Source organism: Eumetopias jubatus, unplaced genomic scaffold (genome assembly GCF_037043125.1).
Source record: "Eumetopias jubatus isolate StellerSeaLion01/CBP00866 unplaced genomic scaffold, mEumJub1_p1.0 scaffold_1, whole genome shotgun sequence".
NCBI classification, from domain to species: Eukaryota; Metazoa; Chordata; class Mammalia; order Carnivora; family Otariidae; genus Eumetopias; species Eumetopias jubatus.
In genome coordinates, this window is record NW_028274807.1 from 178,550,420 (window position 1) to 178,575,789 (window position 25,370).

The 25,370-nt window shown below is 43.3% G+C and overlaps 1 protein-coding gene across 1 annotated transcript in view; it reads right to left on the minus strand.

The window, feature by feature from the left end:
• The window catches only part of GXYLT2 (glucoside xylosyltransferase 2), a 95,278-nt gene extending 74,483 nt beyond the window's left edge, over positions 1-20,795 (minus strand). Inside the window, exon 1 of the mRNA XM_088021845.1 lies at positions 20,521-20,795. Within this exon, the coding sequence (XP_087877971.1) occupies positions 20,521-20,795 (275 nt within the window). The remainder of the gene's footprint in view (positions 1-20,520) is intronic.
• Between the last annotated feature and the right edge of the window lie 4,575 nt (positions 20,796-25,370).

Consider the following 25,370-nt stretch of genomic DNA (forward strand, 5'->3'; position numbering starts at 1 on the left):
AGTCAACAGCTGAGTGGGAAATAGGGTCCAAGAGTCCAGAATCATCATCCAGCTATTTCCTCGCAATAAAAGATTTGTTCCAGACAAGGAGATGTAGCCAAGCCTCAAACACACCACTGAGAGACATTTGCAGGCAAGTTGGAAGGAGTTGGCCTGGAAAAGGTGCCCTGAGACGAATGAAACTAATTTACTTGCACGAAAGACTTGGAGGCTGGGGAAACTTGGACATGGAATGCTACCTTCCTTCCAAAACCTTCCAGTCCAATCAGTGCACTGCTCCATTACCCGCTGCTCTGTTGAATAATGGCAGTCTTGCTCCAGATTTCTTTCACCAGGAGGAGAGGTGACGATGTGGGTGGGGCACGTCGGACAGCTTTCCAATTTGATTACTTAACAGTGTGCTTAGTGGAAGCTCAGCGAAGCTCAGACGCCGAGAGATACTCAGATTCCACCGATTTCACGGTCACAGAACGGCTCTTAGAGATGTCCTAAGTATCTCCCAAAGCTGTCATCCACTTCTCTTCATCCCGCTGCTGCTACCCGATGAGGCCACCAGCTTCTTTCACCTCAACCATTGTGACAGCTCTCTAGATGGGCCATCTGCCTCCAGTCTTATCCTTTACCTCCCACCCTCTGATTTCTTCTTGTTGGCACCAGAGTGACCTTCTTCTAAAATGCAAATAGGAATGTGTTATTCTTTTGGTTAAAATAAATGTAAGGGCTCCTGGCTGCCCTCAAGACTGAGTCCAAACTGATGATCATGGCTGCTATTTACATTTCTTGTAACTGCCTCCAGCATCCCCAGCCTCGGGGGACAGTCATTCATAATCGTAGCCATAGTCACAAATACTCCTACTCTCCAACCATTTTTGTTTCTGGTCAACAGACTGCTGGGTTGTCTCCAGGTCTTGGCACTCATCTGTCTCTCTCTCTGTCCCTCTCTCTCTCTCTGTGTGTCTCTCTCTCAGAAATGCTCTCCTCTGCTCTCTTTTCCCTGCTTACTTCAGACCATGTATTAATCAACAGATCTATATGGAGGACTATGTTCCAGGCACTGTTCTAGGTACCTGAAGACAGCAGTGAACGAAACAGACCAAGATGCCCGCCCGTCTGTATTCTAAGGGTGGCAGGGGAAAGACAAAGAAGGAAGCAGCAGTAACTTAGTAACTTACATAGAAAGTTATGCAGTGATAGGGGCTACGAAGGAAATACACCCTTGAGCAGAGAGGGATGCAGCAGTGGCTTTTGGGCTGGTAGATATTTTTATACAGTGCCAAGTTGGGAAAGTCCTCACTGAGATGGTGAAATCTGATGACAACTTGAAAGAGGTGAGGAAGTGAGTCATGTGCATTTCTGGGTGAGGAGCATTCCAGGCAGAGGAGACAGAGCAAAGGTACTAAATCAGGATTATGCCTGGTAAATTCAAGGACCCCTGCTGAACGGACTCAGATGTCTTCTCTTCCTCAGCTCTGTGGGCGAGTTTTCGGACCCACCATTAAAACCAGTTCCCAATTAACTTACGTAAAACAATGGGAAGGATGTGTCAGAGTTAACGCTAAAATCACCGTCAAGTGAAAAAAAAAGGCAAAAGACTGGCCAAAACATGCTACAAAAGAGATTTCATGCAAACTTGTTTGCCTAAAATTATGCTCAAAATTTAGGAACACTGGAATCATCCAAAGGTACTAACACAATCAATGCAATAGCACAGATATCTTAAATATGAACCACTGACCTGTCCCAAATAATTTTGCCCAGTTTAGCTTTACCTATTGGGCTTCTACATGAACAAAAAGCTTTAACCTTAGAAATCAGGAAAATACTAATTTTTTTAAGATTTTATTTATTTACTTATTTGACAGAGAGAGAGAGAGAGAGAGAGCACAAGAAGGGGGAGCAGCAGAGGGAGAGGGAGAAGGCTTCCCGCAGAGCAGGGAGCCCAATGCGAGGCTCAATGCAGGACTCAGTCCCAGGACTCTGGGATCATGACCTGAGCCGAAGGCAGTCACTTAACTGACTGAGCCACCCAGGTGCCCTGGAAAATACCAATTTTAAAACACTAAAGGGATTCCATTTTATTTTCAGATTGGCAAAACTTAAGGAATAAAATAAAAGCTGACCCATCCCAAGCTCCAGAGTAAGATATGAAGACAGGGAACAGCTCAGAAATAGCCAGGGGTGGGGCGCGGTGGTGGCTCAGGCAGCTAAGCGTCCGACTCTTGATTTCCACTCAGGTCATGATCTCAGGGTTGTGAGATCTCTGTGCTGGGCGTGGAGCCTGCTGAAGATTCTCTCTCTTCCCATCTCCCTCTGCCCCTCCCCACCTTAAACAAAAGAAAGAAAGAAATAGCCAGGGGTGGTGTAAGTTAACCCAAACACTTTGGACAGCCATTTGGTAACAACTAGCAGGAATGAAGAAGCACCTACACCCTCCAGCCCTCCAGTTCTATGCCTACATATATAACCTGAAGAAATCCTTGCACATTTGCACAAGACCCATTCAAGAATGCTCACAGCAGCCCTGTTTATAATAGTGAAGAACCAGAAGTAACTTTGCTGTCCATACATAGGTGAATCATGAACATAGGCAGTATGTTTAAGAGGAATACTACATGGCAGTGAAAATGAACAAACCAGAATATCAAATATCAACATAATGTCAAAGAGGAAAAAGGCAACTTGCAGAAGGATAGCAATAGAATGCTACCAATTAATTTTTTAAGATTTTATTTTTGTATTGAGATAGAGAGTGAGCATGACCTGGCAGACAGAGGCAGAGGGAGAGGCAGGCTCCCCACTGAGCAGGGAGCCCGATGTGGGGCTTGATCCCAGGACCCCGGGACCATGACCTGAGCCGAAGGCAGACGCTTAACCGACTGAGCCACCCAGGTGCCCCATAGAATGACACCATTTAGATGAAACTTAAAAACAAGCAAAATAGCACTGCATGTTGTTCACAGAGTTATGTAGTAAAAGTAAACGTGCACGAGGATGATAAACATCAAATGCAGGATAGTGGTTATTTCTGGGGCTTTAAATTTTTATTTCTTAAGATGAGTGCCAGGTACACAGAAATTCATTATGTTATTATCTGTATTTTTTGTATGCCCAAACTATTTGACTTTTTTTTTTAAGATTTTATTTTGAGAGAGAGAGTGCATGCGTGCATGGGCACGTGTGCTTTAGTGAGCAAGGGGAGGAGCAGAGGGGGAGGGAGAGGGAGAGAATCTCAAGTAGACTCCGTCCTGAGTGGAGCTGATGCGGGGCTCGATCTCATGACCCTGAGATCATGACTTGAGCCAAAACCAAGAGTCAGACACTGAACTGGTTGAGCCACTCAGGCGCCCAAAAACTTTTTTTTTTTTTTTTTAATTAAAAAGAGCCTGCACTCCTCTGCAGCATAGCAAGCTACTTCTCTGCAGGCTTCCGTGATTTGGGACTGCACAGTACAAAAAGCAGGGGCTGGGGACTGCAATCTTTCTTGGTGTCTGGTGACAGGTATTAAAAAAGAAAAATAAAGGCCTCTCCTGATGGCAGTTCAAGTATCAGTGGTTGGGATTTAATGAGACCTTTTCTGCTCCCCCTCTATTACCTCTCACATTACATTCAAAATCTCAGGCTTCAGGCAGTAAGCATTTGTGTTGTGATCAAAATGAATAATCAAGTTTAAGGGCACTGAAATGGTGTGCCTTTCACCCACTCCTACCGATGGCACACACAGCACCGCTCAAATGTCACTTGAGACCCTTCGAGGATCAAGGGAAAGTCCAGTCTATGAACCTAAAACTCCTTAACCCCTTGAATGACAGAGTTTGGGAAGGGAATGGGCAGTGGGGAATTGTAGCACTGCTCAGACTGATGGTTAACTATTCTTATTTAGACTTTATAAAAGGGGACTGGAGTGGACACTTGCTGTCCAGGATTTTAAGAAACTTCCAGCTAAGGCTGGGACTGATGGTAACCATCTCGGCCACCATACTGGTAGAGCCTGAATGGGAGTCAACACAGTAGAAAGCAGAGCCAAAAGATGGCAGGTCACATCTTTGCTGGCCCTACTTAAGCACATGTATCCAGGTGCACCTGACCATAACTGAGGACAGTTCCTTTTTATTTTTTTTTTTTTAGAGAGAAAGAGAGTGAGCACAAGTAGGAGGGGGGGTGCAGAGGGAGATGGAGAATGAAAATCTTAAGCAGGCACCACACCCAGTGTGGAGTACAGCGTGGGGCTTGATCTCACAACCCTGAGATCACGACCTGAGCCGAGATCAAGAGTCGGACACTTAACTGAATGAACCATCCAGTAACCCCCAGTTCAATTTTTAAGCCAGCACATTTCCTTTTGCTGAAGCCACATGGAAACAAACTTACAGCTTAGCAATCAAAAAAGAGTCCTAAGGAAGGGCTTAAAAATGTTTCCAATCCCCTTTGACTAGCTCCACCTCTCTCATATTCTCACCTTGAGTCAGCCTTTGAAATGCTCCCTGAATCCATGTCTTCCTTGTTGTTTACTGCTAGGGCCCTGATCCAAAGCCCCATCACTCTTGCAGTTTCGTAGCTGGATTAGATACCAGATACCATCTAGTGCAGGGGATTCCCTACCCAGTTTACACATCATAGTCATTGGAGGTGCTTGTTAAGATACAAACCTCCACGCCACAAGAGATTCTTAATCAGTGGGTCTTGGGGGAGGTCCTGGAGTTTACTTATTAATACAGCTGTACCACAATCACCCACAGTTCTTGGCTACAGCACCTCTCCTTTCTCTCCCAAACTCTTCCCCTACACCCTCAGGAAAGCGCACTCCATGCTCAGCCTTTTCTCAGGGTAGTCTCTTCACGTCTTGCCGTAATGAAAACATGGCTACCTTGTGAGGTCGCCGTCTCCCCAGCAGACCCCCATGTGGAAGCTGCTCTTCCTCCCCTCCCCCAGGAGCCTCGGGACAGTAGCTGGGCTGGTGTCCTCCTCGTTCTTCACTGCCACACCTAGACATGGGATGTGTCTTCATAGTGACATCTGTGGATGAAAACTATTCTATCTTCTTTGTTGGTACCCCCTCTCAGCTTCCCAAGAGTGCTCTTAACTCAATGAAGAGCTCAGCTCCTTGCTCACAGAATTCCTCCCAGCCCTCTCCAGGACTTCAACCACTGTTTAGAAGATGCTCCCTGCCTCCTGATTCTTCAGTTTGGGGACTTCTGCACCCACCACCTTTCCTTCTTTCTACCTGAGACACCCAGTGCTGCGCTCACGTCCTGGACTTTTACTGTGTCCTCTGCCTGGAATATTCTTCCCTTTGCATGGACACCTTCTCTTTTGAACAGGAGAATGAGCTTCCCTGACCACCTCATCGAAGGAGCACCCTCCCTTTTATGCTTTGTCATGGTCTCTGCTTATTTCCTTCCAAACACTTACCTCAGCTGGTGATTATAAGTTCTTTCAATGTAATTTATATCAAGGACACATTATATACCACCAATCTAAGGCAACGTAAACAAACAAAATCTCTATCTTTAGAAAAAGATCAGAATAAAATATATAATGTACTCTCCTAATTAAAAAAATAAAACAGGGGCGCCTGGGTGGCTCAGTCATTTAAGCGTCTGACTTGATTTCGGCTCAGGTCGTGATCTCAGGGTCATGTGACTGAGCTCCATCTTGGGCTCCGAGCTGGGCGTGGAGCCTGCTTGAGATTCTCTCTCTCCCTCTCCCTCTGCCCCTGCATGCACATGCTCTCTCTCTTTCTAAAAAATATATACATATATATGTATAAAACATATATATTGAAATATTAATGTTGGTAACTGGAAAAAAAATCTTGCCCTATAAAACTTTCTTTGCATGTTATGTCCTGGTCTATATTCCATTGAATACATAGTTTTACAGCTGTACTAATAGTGTACCTTACAACCTCATATTCCACATTTTTCATCTGATTCTTTTACTTTTCTTGTTACTTTTTAAGTCTTCATAGCCGCATCATTGTAACTGGCTAACTACTAGTCCATCCAACGAAAACACCAGAGCTTATTAGCATTGCCCTTTTGTTGGTTGTTTCCAACTATTCTGTCATATTAAAAAAAAAAAAAAGTCTGGTACTAAACTGTGAGCCAACAGATTTTTTTTCTTCTTTTCTTTTGGCCTTCGACTACATTCCCAGAAATGACATTCCTGGGTGAATAGCTATTATCTTACCAAGAATGTAGTAACCTTGATAATTTCTCAAATTTACCCAAGAGTTATTAGAAAACACATACCGTGAGAAAAAACAAAACCCCCAAAACAACAAACATGACCCCTGCCACCTCCAAGTTACTTGCATGACGTAACCATGGAGCTGACTGCTGAAACATGATGAGACAGGCTTGCATACGGGATCCGTGCCTCCAAATTCTGTGTGTTCCAGAGGGTGATGTCTCAGCTGCAATTATCATTAAGACACCGCATCAAATCACTTTGAGCCTCTGAGTGAGAAAGCCATTCCATTCCCAGTTCTTTCTCAACAATGTCAGTAAGAAAGTCTCAACTTGGTGCTAACATGTCTTGGACACCTTTCTAATGTTACCTGATCCTCCCTTTCAACTAAAAAGACAGCAGATCTCAGATACAGAACCTTCAACAGCCAACTCAGAAATGACCAACATTGTTTCATCTTCTTAGTGTCTGATTCGAGGATTATCTTCTATTTATGTTACCACCGACAATTTGTGGCAGTGATTGAAAGTTTCCCCTAAAATAAATATACTTAGAATGTGGAGAAATTAGAACCCTCACACGTTGCTGGTGGGACTGTAAAAGAGTGCAGCCACTTTGGAAAACAGTTCCACAGTTCAGGTTAAACAGAGAACTACCACGGGACCCAGCAATTCCACTCCTACGTATCTACGCAAGAGAAATGAAAACCTATGTCCGCACATTAACTTATATGCAAACGTTCATAGCAGCATTATTCACAATAGCCAGAGTCTAACCCAAATGTCCCCCAACTGATGAATGGATAAATAAAAGGTGGCATACTCATAAAATGAAAAATCATTCATCCATTAAAGGAATGAAGCGCTGATGCATGTTACAACATCTATGAACCTTAAACACAGTGAATTGTGAACCTTGTGAAAATACAGAAGATCACATATTTCTGATTCCATAGATAGGAAAAGTCCACAAGGGGCGCCTGGGTGGCTCAGTGGTTGGGCGACTGCCTTCAGCTCAGGTAATGATCCCGGAGTCCAGGGATCAAGTCCCACATCGGGCTCCCTGCTCGGCGGGGAGTCTGCCTCTCCCTCTGACCCTCTCCCCTCTCATGTTCTCTCTCACTCTCAAATAAATAAATAAAATCTAAAAAAAAAAAAAAGGAAAAGTCCACAATAGGAAAACCCAGAGAGACATAAAGCAGATTAGTGGTTACCAGGGACTGGGGAAGGGGGCAAATGTGGAGTGACGGCTTAATGGGCACAGGGTTTCTTTCTTTCAGGTGGTGAAAATATTCTGAAATTCGGTGTGGTGATGGTTGTACAACTCTGCGAATAAACTAAAAACCACTGTATTGTACACCTTGAAAAGGTATTTGGATTGTATTGCAATCAGCTATGATTAAATAAATAAATACACTTATGTTTAACAAAGATTTTTTTTTTAATGTTTCAAGTTAGCACTGGCAGTGGCCATATCGTAAGAATGATGGCTCTGATGTGGGATTGACTGCCTTTTGGAAAACGTTGTCTCAAGTGTCCTGGCTCAAGCCCTGCCTGTGCAAATTCAAGATGATATTCATTGGAGGCTCAGAGGGAGAAGCAGCTTTACCAGCCCCACACCGTCCAGGACGATGCATCTCCTCATCGCTTAAAAGTCTCAAGAGTGCGACTTAATTAAACTTCAATTTCTGGAGTGAATAAATAATGAAATACGGCTCTTACGTGTAGTGCTATTTACTTTGTGGCCTATTACTGCAAAACACACTAAATTATTAAAGTGAGTAACTGGTTCTCCTCAGACCCTCTTTTCTGCAGTCTCCTGCTACCTCTTACCGGGGCGTCTCCGTAACTGACAAGGTAATTACCTCAGGTAAACCTGATGCTGTGATACGGGCAGGCAATGGAGGCTTAACAGAAAATCCCTGTTCTTTAAAACAGAGTCTAAAACAGTGTTGTTGGTAACTCGTTTTAACAGGGAAGGAAATATAGAAATATTTGGGGGAAAAATGGTAGAAGATGAATCTTGAGAAATTGAATCCTTTCATCTGGTGGAAGAATGGATTCCCTCCCACGTGGAATCCTACCAGATGAAACCATAGCTATTGGAGCCTGCAGAAGGCCTGCTGATGAGGCCAGAGTAGCTGTTTAGAAACAGAAACACCTTGCTTCAGCCTCTAGAAGGCGAGTCTGGTAATGGGTAATTAGATCCATGCTACGCACTGGCAGCGAGAGGCACGAATAAAGTTCCCTGCAAACCACAGGTCTGGGCACACATTCGTCCCCTGACAAAAAATTTCCCTGCAGGAGTTGTGAGTAGAGCCTTCACTTTAGAAACCCAGACATGACGCTAAGGACTGTGCTAACAGTTAAATCACTTTTAATGACCCATGGTTTGGAGTTAAATCAAGTACCATTAATCTTCCAAGATAGGCAAAGAAGCTGACGTTTGCCTTGAAGCCATGGTATTATATGAATAGTGTCAACACAGTGCCAAAAATCTGCTGGGGGGGGACAGTGCATAACACAATTATTTGATAAGTGCATTCAATTATGAATAGCATATTTTTAGTTTGGATCATGATGTTTAAAAAACATGGCTGTGTTCCTAAACAAAGTCTAGGTCTAATACGTAGTAGGTGTTCCAAGCCTGAAGTGAGCAATCTTGTCTATGTGTCTATCTGTACGCGTGTCTGCTTTGAGACATTATTGGACATACACACCTGCTTTATGATTAGTAAGTGGTAGTGCAAGGATTCAAACTCAGGGAGCTGGACTTAAGAGCCCACGCTTTTAATCATTATGCTCTGTTTGGGGCCACACACAAGTGATTCAGAAAAGGAGCCTGCTCCGGGCAGATAAACCCTGTATCTGTACTCAGGGCTCGAAGCTCAGTGATCTGAACCCTGGACTGGATTTTAGCACCCCTCCACCCCCCCCGCCCCCCGCCCCCCCGCACTCGCAGCCTCCCTGGGCATGACTCTCAGTGCACACCTTTACCAACTGCACCTTCATAATCCATGCATTCACTGTTAGCTGACACCATGCACAAGTGTATTTATATATACTCCTCTCCCTCTAACTCTGTGATGCTTCCTGGACTAATTCTCTTTTCATTTGTTCCCCTAATGATTGTTCCTGACACACAGGAGATTCTATTTCTCCATCTCTCTCTTCTTTTCAAATTAAGATGTTATTGAGATTGTAAAATATGAACCAGCAGTGCTAGTTTGAACTAAGTGGCTGGTGACATATGAAGGAAAAGAATGAGGGTTGCATATTCTGCAAGTGGACACTTCTAGCTCATTGCCCCAAAAAAGAGCATGAAAGAGCAACTGAAGGAGAAGAAAAATGGTCTCTCCAACTAATTTCCATCCTCCAAGGCCTCAGGCAATAAGAGATTTTTAATTTTTATGATAATTTATATACTTTATTTTTATAAATTATACAAGTAATGCATACATTCCTCATAGAAAAAAATTTAAAATACAGACAAGCCAAAGGTGGGTACCATAATTCCAATTCCATAACCACTGTTAACATTTTAGTATAATGGGTATAATCTTCCAGAGTTACACCCAATGTATGTGGATGTGTATCTGTAAATATGTAAATATATAAAAAACTTGTTTTAAAGGAGTAATTTTTATAACCCATTTCCCCTTACAAATATGAAAAATCTTCACAGATGAAAAAGATTTAATTAAAGGATCCTCTTCAAAGGGATTATAGAAAGCAATCAGAGAGTTCAAATTTCAAGATTTGTTCCCCAGTACAGGATGGTGGTAAGCAATTTGGCTCTCAAAGCACATGGACCTGGCTTCAAATTCTAGGTCTGCCTCTCGGCTGCCCCATCTTGGGCAAATGCTTTAACCACTTCTGACCCTCAGTTTTCCCATCTGTAAAATGGGTGCACTGATTATAGTGGCTATCTGCTTTTGGTTTTGGTGTTTCTTACCAGCATCCATTTCCAAGAGTTTCTGGTAAGAACACCTCAATTTTCTTTTGGGGAAACCATTCCTCTTCTGTTCTCAGTCCATGAGGTTTGGAAGGCCTGAATCATCCTTTCCCCACGTGTGGCCATTAGCGATCGGATATGGATGTGATCCACGTCAGGCCAACAGAGGTAGCCCTGGCACTCTTGTTGGATGAAGATTTTCCTTTAGCAGTGACTGAAGATGGAGAAGGCAAGCCCAGATCTGTTGGAACTCTCATGTGGAGAACACCCACGTGAGGGTGTGGCCCACACAGAAGGCAGCAGAGATGGAAGGTGGAGGCAAGACAGCTAGAAATCTGGGATACACCTGTGATGGAATCCTTATCTCTTTTGCACTTTCCAGGTTTATGAGCCAGTAAATTGCCTTTTATGACTAAGTGGTATAAGCTGATGAGCTAAGACTCTTTCTCTTGCAACTGAAAGTGTTCTGACCTATCCAATAATAGTACCTTTCTCTTAGGTTGTTAGGGAAGAAATGAAATAATATGGGGAAGCGCTTCATACAGTATTGTGGCTTAATTTTTTAAAAAGATTTTATTTATTTGAGAGAGAGAGTACAAGTCAGGGATGGGAGGAGACGAGGGAGAGGGAGAAATAGACTCCCCCACTGAGCAGGGAGCCTGACACAGGGCTTGATCCCAGGAGTCTGCGATCATGACCTGAGCTGAAGGCAGACACTTAACCAACCGAGCCACCCAGATGCCCTGTATCATGACATATTTTGTTATCATTAAGTATCAGTTGTTACCACCACCATCATTATTATTATATGCTAACCTGAAATGTACCAGAAGCCTTCATTTTTCTCTAAATATTTTAATTCCTTGACAAAAACAGGCAGGCAGAGCAGCAAAAAGCATGGTACTTTAGTCAGTATTCTATCTTACTGCAAGCCAGATTTGAAGTTTTTCTACATTTTTTTAAACTAAATGTTTCTTCTAAAATGCCAATTCCCAATATGTTTCCAACTTCTCTTGTGTTTCTTCTAAAAGCAGTTTCTAACAATGCATTCTCCCTGAGGGGTAAAAATCTGATACCTGAACACCAAAGCTCCTTACTTGAAGGCTGGCAGTCAGACAACTGAGGTCCTTGTAATTCTCACAAAACGAGGAGGAGGAAAATGCAGAGCATCTTCAAGCTCAACCAAAGATGCAGACCCCCAAATAGCAGTGTCTGTGGACAAAATTCTGCATTTGGGTTCCCTGAGAACACTTCCTAATTCCCGTGAACTCTTTGCCCACCCTCTCCTTTTCTGAGCTGGGAAACCATAGCTATCCGCCCTCGAGTAGACATCAGAGCTAGAGAAAGCCACAATTCCAGGCTTGACACTCTCCAGAACCATAGTGCAAGTCCCTGACAGGCAGTCAACGGTCCTCCCTCATCTACTCCTTTAGCTTTTACTGAGGATCAGAACACTGAGGTTGGTATATTAGTTATCATATATGGAAGCTGAGTTTTGACTTCCTCAAGTTATAATCCAAGAAAAGCCTGCCCTAATCTGCATCTGAGTCCCAGCTCACGTCTGCTGAGAGTTTCTGGCATGCTACATTCTGTGCCAGGATTTTACCTGTGTTATTTCATATTATCATTGAGCTTATGAGAAAGCCATGATTTACTGAGGAGGACTAATTCAGCTCGTTAGCTGGGCCTGTCACGATTCAGTTCCTAACTGATAAACAACAGTGGACAAGAACAGGACTCGGAACAGTGAATCATTTGCTGAGTGACCACCATGAGCTAGCCCTGCGCTAGGTGCTTTACGTACATTATTATTATTTTATCTCTTTGGACCTTAGTTTCCTCCCTCATGAAAAGGGGTCACGTTTTGGATGACGTTTTCTCCACTGTCTCTTCCTTACATAAAGCTTGGATTCTAAATTGTACCAATGATGAATTTCTACTAGACTATTCCAGTCCATCGTGTTGCTAAAAGAGGTTAAGGGGAGGGAGCATGGGCAAACATGAAAACATCACCTTCAAATATACCAAAGTCACTCCTTGCTGACACAAAATCACTGAGTCCCAATAAAGGTATCAAGTCAAGAAATTCCTCTTTCCGAGGGCAATTTTCAGAATTTCAGAATCTGAAATAAATCAAGTGCTGGGGACGATTTGGAAAAGAACACAAAATGAATTCCATCTTCCACAAAAGTCTCTTATTTTCTTGTTTTCAAAAAAATATTTTAAATGGTGGTAAATATATATATAACATACAATATTTTGTCTTTTATTTTCTCACAGTGAGATAACATGAGAAGTATTTCCAAAGAAAACAAATCTGTTTTCAAATTTTCCTCCAAAGAATCTCACCTGTGAGTTAGTAGGGGGATTAGTGTCAATATAGCTACTATTTACTCAACTTAGTGAAGGTGTTAAAAGCAGGTGCCACATACCCAAATTAGTCAGAACTCCTTGGTGGTAAGTGAAAGAAACTCGGTTCATGGATTCTAGGAAAGGGATGAAACAGCACAGCCAGCAAAGGGCAGAAGCTGGCCTTAGGAGCGTCAGGACTTGCCTCCCCCCACCTCACCCTCCCCCCCCCGCCACCGCCCGCCAGTGGCTTTATGTTGCTTCTCACATTGGGTTCATATACTCTCAACGCAGTCCAGCTCCTCCACATGGGGCAGCCAACTGGCAGTCAATCCTGAATTTCATACCTTAATCTTAGCCACTAGAAACAGTTTGCCCTTTAACTGTCTCCAATCCAATTTTTAAATCCCTAAGAAAGGGTCTAATTTGGCCCAAGAACCTATCTTGAATCCTCTGCCACCTGGGACAAGGTTAAGGGCACATAATGGCTGTTCCAGGGTGCGGTATCTTTGGGTAAGATAATTTTGGAGAAAAATACCAGACACCTCAACTCCAATGCATGTAACCGGAGGGCCCAAGACAGGGCAGGTGTCAGGATTTGTTGATTCTTGGGCTCAGTATGTCCTCAAGGATCCAAATTCTCCTACTTTCTCTATTCTTCTGCTGACAGTGATGGCTTCCTCCTAAAGCTGGTCCTCTAAAAATCACAGTAGTAATTGCGACCATTTATTTCCATGACCATATCTAGGATACAGAATCTTTTGCCCAATAATATAAAATATGTCCTTCCCTTCTGGCTGATTCGGCAATGTGGGTCAGGTAGCACCTGTTGCCAGAGAAATGACAGTATTGAATATTTTAGTTCTGCATGCACACAGCCTACACCATGAAGGGTGGAGCGGGGGGACGAACATGCCTGGCTTACACCATCTCCTGGAGGTGCGGTCCACCCACAGACTGCAGCAGGCTGGGAGCAACAGAGATCAGGAGCCACTCACGACACCCACCACCTCACCTTTCCCCAGGTGGTGTGACGGCCATGGTCTCATCTCTAACTGCGGGCTGGGCCTTTCTTGGTTTAACGTCAGTCAATCTTTCTTTCTTTCTTTCTTTTTTTTTGATGTCTGATCTTATTTATTTGTCACTTTTAGAAAATACCCCTCCTCTTCTTCCCAGTTCCTCCCCCATACCACAGGCATTTAAACCAATGAAAGCCAATGAGATGGGAGAAAACTGGGATTTGGGAAAACAAAAACATGCTCTCTCCCCAACAAGTAAGGCAAGGAATCTAAAATGGTCCAGGTAGTAATGTTTAGTTTAACAGAGAGAGAGATGATTACATATGGAAATATTATATGTGTAAATATGCCAGTTAGTATAAACACATACATGTTTTGCTCTGTCAGCTGCGAGGATCTAAAAGAAATGAGATCCCAGTAGCAACAAGCACGCCTCGTACCCAAATCTTGGTTTCTAATACCATTCTCCAGTAAGAGGAATCAGGGCTCCTTGAAGAAATGGCTGATTCAAAAAACGAAGCAGAAAATATAGAAGATGAGCCTGGAGCATCCTGTAGGGCCAGAGAGTAAGGAAGTGCTCAAAAAACTAGACATGAAAACAAAAAACAAAAACACATTGATCAGAGTATGTCAAAGAAAAATAAAAGCCAACTGTAAGAGCTCCTAACGGCCAATAAAGAAACAATTCCAGCAATTTGATAGTCATACAGGATTGTAACTCAAAGTATAAAATAAATATAGATCCGTAGGTCCATACTGATATAATGACTGAATACATCAACAAACGAAGAAGAATCAAATCTCCCATGCAGGAGAATTTCAAATAATTTACATAGATACTCCACTGTCTCCACTGGAAGGAGAGCATCCCTGCCCACTCCTTAGGTGTGGGCTGGGCAGTGACTTCCTTCTAAAGTTTATAGTATGGAGGCACCTGGGTGCTGCAGTTGGTTAAGCAACCGACTCTTGGTTTCCGCTCAGGTCATGATCTCAGGGTTGTGAGATCGAGCCCCGCATCAGGTTCTGCGCTCAGCATGGAGTCTGCTTGAGACTCTCTCTCTCTAAAATAAACAAATCTAAAAAAAAATAATAAAGTATATAGCATGGAAGGGAGCGGAACAAGTTGTCAGTAGAAAAACCTGAACAAACTCTACCTCTTCCAGGTGACCAAAGCAGTCATAAATCATGTCAATAGCATATATATTTGATATGATATGATGAAAATGGCACTTTGCCACACTGGGCTTTCTTCCAAATAACCCACAACTTAGTACTATCAGGAGAAAAGCATCAGACACATTCCAATGGTAGGGCATCCTACAAAATATCTGACCAGCCACGGTCATCAAAAACAAGGAAAGTTCGAGAAACTGCCACAGCCAAGAAGAGCCTAAGGAGATGTGACATCTAAATATCCACGTGCGGGGCACTTGGGTGGTTCAGTCAGTTAAGCGTCTGCCTTTGGCTCAAGTCATGATCCCAGGGTCCCAGAATCAAGCCCTGAGTTAGGCTCCCTGCTCAGCAGAGAGCCTGCTTCTCCCTCTGCCCCTCATCCCCCTCGTGCTCTCTCCCTGTCTCTCTCAAATAAATAAAATCTTAAAAAAAAAAAAAAGGAAATATCATGTGCTACCATGGCTAGGATCCTGGAATAGAAAAGGGACATTCTGTAAAAACTAAGGAAATGTAAATAAACTATAAATTAATAATTATACTATTAGTTCATTAATTATAACAAATGTCTCAAACTAATGTAAGATTTTAATAACGGAGGAAACTGGGTGCTGGGTATAGGGAAACTCTGTACTACTTTCTCAGTTTTTCTAAAAATCCCAAACTGTTCTAAAAAGTAATATTTATTAAAAAGAAAAAAATACCCTCTCTTTTAAGAATGTTACAATTAAAGAGCCTCACTATTCTTCTTATTGTTCTTCACTATGAGATTATTTTGAACATTGTTAAATATGTAATTTAATCATATAAGTAAAATTTTTGCATATTGCTGGCACGAGGTGGGAGCTGTATTCATTCACTAGATTTGACAAATATGTATTGGGTACCTACTATGAGACCATCTCTGTTCTAGGTGCCAGTGGTACAGTGATGATTAAGACATGAAGTACACATTGGAGGAGAGGAGCAAATAAAATGCAATGTTCATATAATAAACCGGTGCTACTAAAAAAATAAAAAGCACTAACCACGGTAAGGGAGTAGAGAATGATGAGGAAGGTCCTTTTTTCTAGAGCAGCTGGGAGGACCCTTTTGAGAAGAAAACCTGAAAGCATAGTCCTGAAAGAAGTAAGGGTACTAGCCACGCAAGGATGTGAGCAAAGAACATTCTAGCACAAGGAACAAGTAAAAAGTGCTGAGGTAGGAATGAGTTCAACATACTTGAAGGCTAGTGCAGCTGAAGCACAGTGGTAGGAGACAAGGTCAGAGAGCTAAACGGAGTTGCGGTCAAAGCTTGAAGGCCAGACTAAGAAACTGAATTTTCTTCTCGTGATGGGAAGTCCCTCACTGGAGGCTTTCACCAACAAAGACCCAGTGTGGTCTACAGAGTTCACATCATTCCAGCAGCTGTATGGGAAATGGACTGTAGAGGGCGCTAGGGTGGAGGCATGCAAACCAGATCTTGTGCTACTGTGGGGATTCACGTGAAAAAGGTGGTGTTTAGGAGACAGCGGTAAGCATGGAAGTGGGGAGATATATATACTTTTATTTTTAAAGATTTACTTATTTATTTTAGAGAGAGCACGAGCAGGAGGAAGAGAGTGAGAGAGAATCTCAAGCAGATTCCTTGCTGAGCAGGGAGCCCGACGTGGGGCTTGATCTAAAGAGACTGAGATCATGAACTGAGCTGAAACCAAGAGTCAGGTGCTTAACTGACTGCGCCACCCAGGCACCCAGGGATATATTTTGACATAGAGCCAATATGACTTGCTGATCAATAAAAGACAGAACGATGGACCCATCAACAAAAATGAATGTGAATAGAATCAAGACTCAGAGTACATAATATCAGAGATGGTACCTAAGTTCTGGAGACCTTTAATGTGCTCTAGGTCTACCAGTTAATTATAGGATCACTGCAGAGTTGGCATTTTGCTATATAATACCATCCCTCTTAAGTGAGACCTTTATTCAGGCTTGAACCCTCTGAGAAGACTTATCTCAGATACCAAAGGGAACTGCAGGAAATGGTGTCTCTTGATGAGTGAGTAAACACGCTTCCTCTCATTGGAACAGCTGGGTAGGCTGCCAAGTGTAAACGTGTTTCTCTATTGTCTCCCCACCCCCACCTCTCCCAAATTCTGGGAGGGCAACAACTCCTTTCACCACTGTACAATGAGTGCCTGGTCCAGAATATATGTGCAATAAACATTTGCTGAATGACTGTGGAATAAAATGGCAGAGGACCTCCACAGAGCTCAGAGGTAGCCTAAGTCTCCCTTAGAAACCATATTTCAAGAAAAAACAGCAATACCCAGGCGAATGCAAAAAGAAAAAGAATAAAATTCAGGAGAAGGTTGGGATTGAGTAATCAGTAAAAGTTCTAGGCTACAGCCAATAAATGAGAAACCGATTTTGCAAGAGACAGCACAAAGGGCTAAGCAATAGTCATTGTTGGGATTTTACAGCTAAACTGGATGATCTCATCACAGGATCATCAAATGTCAAAGCTGGAAGAGATCTTGGAAAATTTTTGGATTGATTTGCTCAGTTTATAGATGAAGAAATTAAGGTGAAATGGCTTGGGATTAGAACCCAATTTTCTGGCCTCCAGATGCCAAATTCTTTTCTACATTGCACTGATTAGCAGTTATATTCAACTGCCTTTCCACACATAGGCTCAAAGAAGAGTTTTCAGAAGCAAGTTGGAGAGACAGGCGCTTAAAGTTTACTCTCCAGTAAAATTCTTTTTAGAATTCATTTCCATGAAAACGAAATCATTCCCTCTTGATCAACTTTTCCTCTTATCATTCAGTGAAAATAAGGCAGCCTACCACGATTCCCTTTTTGACATGGCTGCCAGGAAGCTTAGAGCTAAATTTAATACTTAATCCTCATAACAATAGTGGCTCAGTTTTTGACAAACAGTGCTTATTTCCTCCTCCCCTTTATGACTTTTCCTTTTTTAGGATGATTTCAATGGTCTTATTATATATGTTTTTTACTGAAAGTCATCTCAAATTCTCTCTGGAAGTCAGCCAGGTATAAATCACCAATAAACCAAAAATAAAAGAAAGATTTCATTTCTCTTGTGCACTTGGAACGGACACTTAGATTGTGGTGTCCGTTTCCAGATCCCACCCCTAACCTAAAAGCTCAGACCTTACCTCTGGGTTTTATATTTATAGAGAGGAGAGGCCACCACAGGACAGATTGCATACAAATGACTAGTTATAAAATTGTAGGGTCTGTCTGCTAACTAGGCAAGTCCCTGGAAACTTCTCTGAAATGAAAACAAGATGTGGAAGGAGAGCGCTATGTTTCCTGCACTGACGTGGCAAGACTTCACTTACAGCAGTACCCGGGGGGAGGCAAGGCAGTCCGGGCCACGGATGGTCAGCAGGTGGTGGACTGTATCCCATCCAACTCCACGCTTGCTGCAGACTCCTCCCCGGGCCCGAAAAATGAGATCACGTACCCTTCATCTCTTCTGGATTCTAGCCACGTAACGAGATTAAAGCACCCGATTTCTGAAAACACGAGGCTTTCTTTTCCCTCCCTAAAATAAAATTCCTCCTAAACCACAAAAATTTAACCCAAGCAGGATTAGAAGAGCAATAAAGGAGTCCACACAGAGATCTTCCCTCCTGCTCCCTCATTGTCTCAGAATCTTCTGCCGCCATTTCTGTCCAGGTAGTAAAAAAAAAAAAAATTATTAAGTACCAGAAAATGTCAACTTCTCCAGAGGACACTAGACTTTCATCTTTATGCATCTGAGCTTGAGACTTCCTGTGGCTTTTTTGTTGTTCGCCCTTTTCTGAGTTTTTACAATTTTGCTTTATATTCCTATGGTGTTGGCCATGACTTCCATAATATAAGAGATATGTTCAAAAGAAAAATGGCTTCAGGAGGTACTGTTGCTCATGGAAATAGTCCTTCACTAAAACATCCATTTGGATTCTGCTCATGATCTCTTCCTAGTCAGAGCCAATTTGTTCAGATAGAGACAAGAAGATGCTGCCCCATGTTCCCAACACCTTGAAGAATGAGACCGTTGTAAAAATTTGTTTCTTTAGAAAAATCTCAGAAAAACCATGAAATGCAGGCAAGACTAGTTAGTGTTATGACATCAGCATAGCAGGTAAGAGTCGACCGGGCCCAGACCCCCTGAATGTTTACCCTTATCTACCACAAGTGATCTATGAACCCTGGACAAATGGCTAAACCTTGTGCATTATTTTCCTTAACTGGGAAATGGGAATAATAATTAGTGCATACTTCACAGAGCAGGCGCTCAAACGCTAGTTGTGTGTTAGAAACAATGGGAGGGCTTGCTAGAACACAGATCACTGACCTCACCCCCACAGATTCTGATTTCGTGGGGCGGGGGCGGGGCCTGAGAATCTGCATTTCAAACGAAGCCTCAGGTGACACTGTTGCTGCTCATTTGGGAACCACTATCATAGGGCTATGGTCCAGATGACATGGTGAATATATGTACAGGAAGTGTTAACAAGGACTACTTTTGTGGACTGCTGTTAGCCGGATGCCTGGCGAAAGGTTAGCTACATTAAATGGTGTCAGTTGTCACTGTCTTACGAGCTGTCCCTTCCACTTACAAATCCTAGTAAAGTTGCAGTTACACCTTAGGATAACACATTATAAGAAACCCCAGCTCCTAACAGAAATATCCTGATTTTAAAGTATGTATATATTCACAAGAGCTTGTAAATTGTTCTAAGTACTTAAAAGTGACTCTATAGATCACTGGGTTTTTTTTTCCCCTCTCAAACTTGTGAGTACCCATCTGTACATTTATTATGAGGCAGAAGAGAACCTAAAGCTGACACAGCTACTTCTCGAGGTTTCGTGTCTTTTCTCTTAGCTACAGTAAAAGCGCCAAAACAGATTTAGTCATTAGGGCCAAAAAGAATTCTTCAACTCTTTTCAAGGAATGAAGGAGCCCAGCACATGCAGACGCAGCAAGAGCAGTTACAAACATCACCAGCTCCCGAGGGCAGAGGAAACCGACCCGCGGCAAGGCCAGGGGACTGTTAAAAAGCTCTCCGCGACAAAGGAAATGAACGCAAATCCCTAACCTGAGGGCGGTCCAGCAACCCTAACGACAAAGATAAAACGCTCTGATGAAAAGCTGCGGCGGCTTAAGCTCGGAGCAGAGAAAGAGTATCAAACACCATGTCAAAGGTTAAGATGTTTTCCTTGTAAGACGCTTTGACCGTACTTGAGTGTGAAACAGAATGAGGGACAGGGAAATCGTCACTCTGTCTTTTCCGTGCCACGCATCGCTCCTTCCAGGAAGAAAACTTTTTTTTTTTTTTTAATAAACCTAGGTCGAGTGCCCCTTCTGTTCTAAGCACAGGGCGATTTAACGTTCAAGGAGAGACAGCTAGTCTTTGGTAAACATCTAACTTTTCCAACTCAATCCCATCTAAGTTTTTGGTAAAAATTCTCCTGTGAAACATGAGAATTAGATAAAACATTCTTGCATCGTGATGGCTTTTGAAAAAGTAAACAAAGGGCGCATGTTTGCAAGAACGCAAACAAACGTCTTACCCTGACTGAAAAAAAATGTAATATATAAACCACCCTCCCTGGCACTTCTCTTTTCAAAAATGTACATGATTATCAGTACTGCGCTGTCAACGGGACTCCACAAAGGTGGTTCTTCAGCTCTAGCGGGGCAAAAAAACACAACTGGGCAGCCAGCGGGTGAACTTGGAGTCTGTCCCTCCAGCCCAAAGCCTCCCCTGGACTTGGCCCGGGCGGAGGGAGCGAGACACGGGTCCCCAGAAGGGATTCTGGGGCTGCCACGACTCACCTCGCCAACTTCTCCAGGCTCGCGGCGCCCCGGCGGCCGGCTCGGGGGCGCGGACGCGGGGGCCGGCGCCGCCGAGCGCGCGGGCGGGCTCCCGGGAAGACACCCGGGCCCGGGAGGCGCTCGGGGGCCGGCGCGGGGTGGCGCTGCGGGGCGGACGCGGGGCGCGCGGGCGGCGCGGGGGGCTCGGCGCGGCCGGCGCGCAGGGACAGCAGCGCGAGCAGCAGCGCGGCCAGCGCGAGCAGGAGCAGCGCCGCCGCCTTGCTGCGGAGCTTCATGGTGCGGCGCGGCGGCGGCGGCCCCGGGGCGGCGCGGCCCCTCTGCGCATCGCGGCTCGCCGGGCGGCGGCGGCGAGGCGAGCGCAACAGCGCGGGCGGCCGCCTCCTCCGCCCGCCCGCCGGGGACTGGGGTCCGCACTGCCGGCGGGCGGGCGACGGAGGAGGAGGAGAAGGAGGAGGAGGGGGCGGGCGGGGAGGAGGCGCGAGCCGGGCTCGAGGAGGAGCGGCCCGCGCCTACCGTACTGTATGGAGTAGCCGCCCGTCTGCCCACCCGCCAGCCGCCCGGAGCCTGGCGCTTTGGCTTCAGGGAGTGCAGCCTCAAATCCGTTTCCTCATTGATGCATCATCCTTCCATCCACCTGTTCATCCGTTCATTCATGCCCTCCCATACCATTCCGTTTCCTCGGTGACTTCTTCATTCGGTCACTCATTCACTTACCCTCCTATTCCACCCGCTCTTCAGCTCATTATTCTGTGCATTTTCCCCATCGTTTATTTTTATCCATCTTTCCACAAACGCGTGCATCCGTCTATACATCCAATCAGGCAAGAGCATCTCTGTTCCGTTTTCCCAGTGCAGGGCCTGGCGCCTGGTGGATATCTGTTGGACAAAATCACGCCAGATCCACGTAGCCTAAAGAAGTTACAGGATACATTTCAAAGTCTGGGTTTAAACTCTGACTCTGTCCCCTACTGGCTTAGTGATCCTGAGCAAGTTGCACAATTTGAGACTTCATGTCCTTACATGCAAAATGGGAATGATAATACTGCTCTCCACGGAGGCATTGTTGTGGGCATTAAATTAAAAAAAAAATGCATTCAAAGAAACTAGAACAGTGCCTGGCTCACAATAGGTGTGCAATAAAAGCTCTGTGATAATCAGTACAATAAAACGTAGCTTATCAGAAATACATAAATGCAAAGGTTTTTTTTTCCTTTCTGATGTAGATTTGAGCTAGAGTAACAACTTTACCACCCATTGTAGGAATAGAGTCTTCTGAGACCCTAACAGCTACAATCACCAGATCAAGGTTCTGAATTTTCAAAGTATTCTTTCAGGGCATCTCTAGTCACAAATCTGAAGCATTAGGACACACGCTGTTATTATTCACTATGAACTGACAGTCAGCGTTCTACTAACTAGCTTTTTCAGCATGGCCACAGCACAAAGAAGACTAGTTAGAACAGTGTCTCTGAGTTTCCACCAGATTGCATGTTGACTTATAAATCATCTTAAAATTCAATTATATTCCAAATCATTCTTATATTAACATTATAGTTTAATTATTTGGGAACCCATTGTATTTAAAATTCTAGGAATGAGAATGTTTAATACCCTGGAACCTCTTGCCAAGCAGGCACACGGAAATGGCAGGGTGCAAGGTCAAAGCGTGGACTGAGAAATGTTGCAGTCAAGTGAGCACAAACAGTCCATTGGTTTTCAACGAGGATAAGGTACCATCGCAGTAGGAGGTATCTGGAATTGTGAGAAGGATGTTTTGTGTTGTCACAATGACTGGCAGGTCTATTGACGTACACCAAACCTCTTACAGTGCTTAGGACATTCTAGCATGACAAGAATCATCCTGGGCCAAGTGCCAACATGGGGTTCCTGTTGAGAAATGCTGAGCTATGCTAAGACTTGGCGCTTAGGCCTTTCAGGTTTAGAAATGACCACCATCATGTTGCTCTGTGGCCCAGTGAAACAGAAATTCCCAAACTCTGTCTTGCCACCTTTCCTCTTCCTCAAGGAGGACACGTGCAACAAGGGTAAAATAAGGCACAGTAACACTGAAGTAGTAGTACCTGAGGGTTTTAGCCTCAAACACCCAAATGGAGCTTGGGACAGTTAGGCTTGACCAAACAGAGAACTTCATTTTCTTAAACTCCACTGACTTACCTCCTTCACCTGAATCCAAACCCAAGTTTTGGATTTCACTGCTCTGATTGGTGGAAAAATACAACTTCTGACACCCTGGAAAAGGGGTTCTAGATACCATATCTATGGATCACCCAGTTTCTCACTTGGATGTTTAATAACCCAAAATGCTTGTTTATATGCTCCCCCCCTTCATCCCTGAAATCTATTTCTCCTTCTGGAGTTTTGGTATCTCTAGACACTTAGTTGCTCAAGCCAGAAATTAGGTGGGAATCATCCTTGACTTCCCTATTTTCCTCACCTCTTGCATTAGTTATCTGTTATCGATTTTTAGTTATTATTATCTGTTATGCATAACAAACTACTCAAAAATTTGGTGGCTTAAGATAATCCACATACAATCTCATCACTTCTGTGAACATTTCAGAACAGCTTAGCTGGGTCCTCTGCTTCCCAGGCTCTCACAGGGCTGTAATAAATTGTTGGTCCAGTGCTGTGATCTCATCTGAAGACTCAAATGGGGAAGGATCCACTTCCAACCTCATTTACATGACTGCTGGAAGAATGCAGTTTCCTTCAGGTCATTGGATTAAGAGTCTCTGTGCCTTGCTGCCTGTTGACCAGGGATGCCCCCAGTTCCTCGCCAGGTGGCCATCTCTATCAGCATAAGCCTGTAAGAAGAGTCAGAGAGAGGATGCAACAATACAAAAAAAGTAACCTAATTTTTTTTATAACCTAATTTCAGAAGTGACATTCTGTCACTTTATCTTGTTCTTTTAGTTAGAAGCAAGTCATTACATCTCATTCACACTCAAGAGGAAAGGATTACACAAGGGCTGGAATACCAGAAGTCCAGGATTATTGGGAGCCATTTTAGAAGGCTGCCTTTCTCACCTCCCATATCCAGAGAATTAGCGAATTCTGTTAAAGCTACTTCCCAAACATGATTGGCATCTGTCCAATTCTCTCCTTCTGAATTGCCAATCATGATTGCTTGACAAGGCCAAAGCTTGCTAAATTCTTAATAGCCTCATTTCTATTGTATTGCATATAAATTATGCCCATCTCACGGCCCACCCCCCACTCCCATTATATGATGTGGCTGTTCTATGGCCTACACGCAATAGCAATTACCTTCTAATTAATCTCCTTGCTTCTTCCCAGGCCTTCTTCCAATTTTTAAGCCAGGTTGATTTAAACAAACAAACAAACCTAAATCGAGTCTTATTTCTCCCCTGCTTAAAACTCTTCAGTGATTCAGTGATTCTTCATGGTTCTTTTTTTTTTTTAGGCTCCACCCAGTACGGAGCTTAATGCAGGGCTTGAGGTCAAGACCTGAGCTGAGGTCAAAAGCTGGAGGCTTAATTGACTGAGCCACCAAGGTGCCCCTTTTTCATGGTTCTTTAAATAAGTCTGAACTCCTTACCATAGCATCTAACTCTAAGATGATGTGGCCCCTGACTGCATCCATCCTGGAGCTTGTTCCAGCCCCACTGGCTTTCCATCAGGGCCTCTACCATTCCTGGGTCTTACTTGCTTCAGTGTCTTTGCATTTGTGTTTCCTTTTGCTGATTCTATGCTCGGGAAAATACTTCAAGATTTAGATCTCAGCTTAAAGCCACCTCCTTAGAAAAGCCTTTTCTGGCCACCCTCTTTAAGGAGATATTGTCCCTCCCATTATTATATGCCCATTTTGTTTCCTGCAGAACCCTTCCCATAAACTGTATACACATACATAAACATATGGGTACACACACAGATACACATTCAAATTTATATGTCTATATGTTTTTAATTGGAATTATTTATGAACAGTAGCATATATAGTTCTTAATTGTATAGCTAGATATACCACAAAAACCAACATATAGAACATTTCTAACATCTCAGAAGACTCCCTATGGCCTCTCCCAGTAGTTATATTCAAGGATAGTAACTGCTTTAATTTCTAAATCATAGATTAATTTTGTCTGCTTTTTGAAACTTTATATAAACAGAGCCATCTGACAGGTACTCCCATTCAACATATTGTCTGTGAAATCAATTCATGTTTTTCCATGTATCAGTAAGTTTGTTTGTACATCTGTTTGTTTGCTGGGTAATATTCCATTATATTAATATAACATAATATAGGTTATTATTTTTAATCCATTTCACTATTGAGATAATGAAATTATTTGCAGCTATTATGAGCATTTTTATACAAATCTTTTGCTGGACATAAACATACATCTCTTTTGGCTATATATCCAAAAGTGGAATTTCTGGGTCATACAGTTGGCATATATTTAGTTTTAGATGCTGCCAAATGGCTTCTGAAAATGGTTGTACCAATTTACACTCCCAATAGAACTCCAACTTACTCCAAATCTCCATCTATACTTGATCTTGTGTGTTAGTTTAATCTTAGCTATGCTGGTGGGTGTCTAGAGTACTGTGTTACAGTTTGAATTCTCATTTCTCTTGAGCACCTTTGATATATTTATTGACCATTTGGATATCTTCTTTTATGAAGTGGCTCTTTTACCTATTTGGGGGGTAGGGCATCTGGCTTCTTCTTATTGATTTGCGGGAGTCCTTTATATATTATTAATATAGGTCTTTTGTCAGATACACATTTTGCAAATAACTTCACTCAATGTGTGGCTTTTCACGCTTTTAATGCTATCTTTTGATAAATAGAAATTCTCAATTTA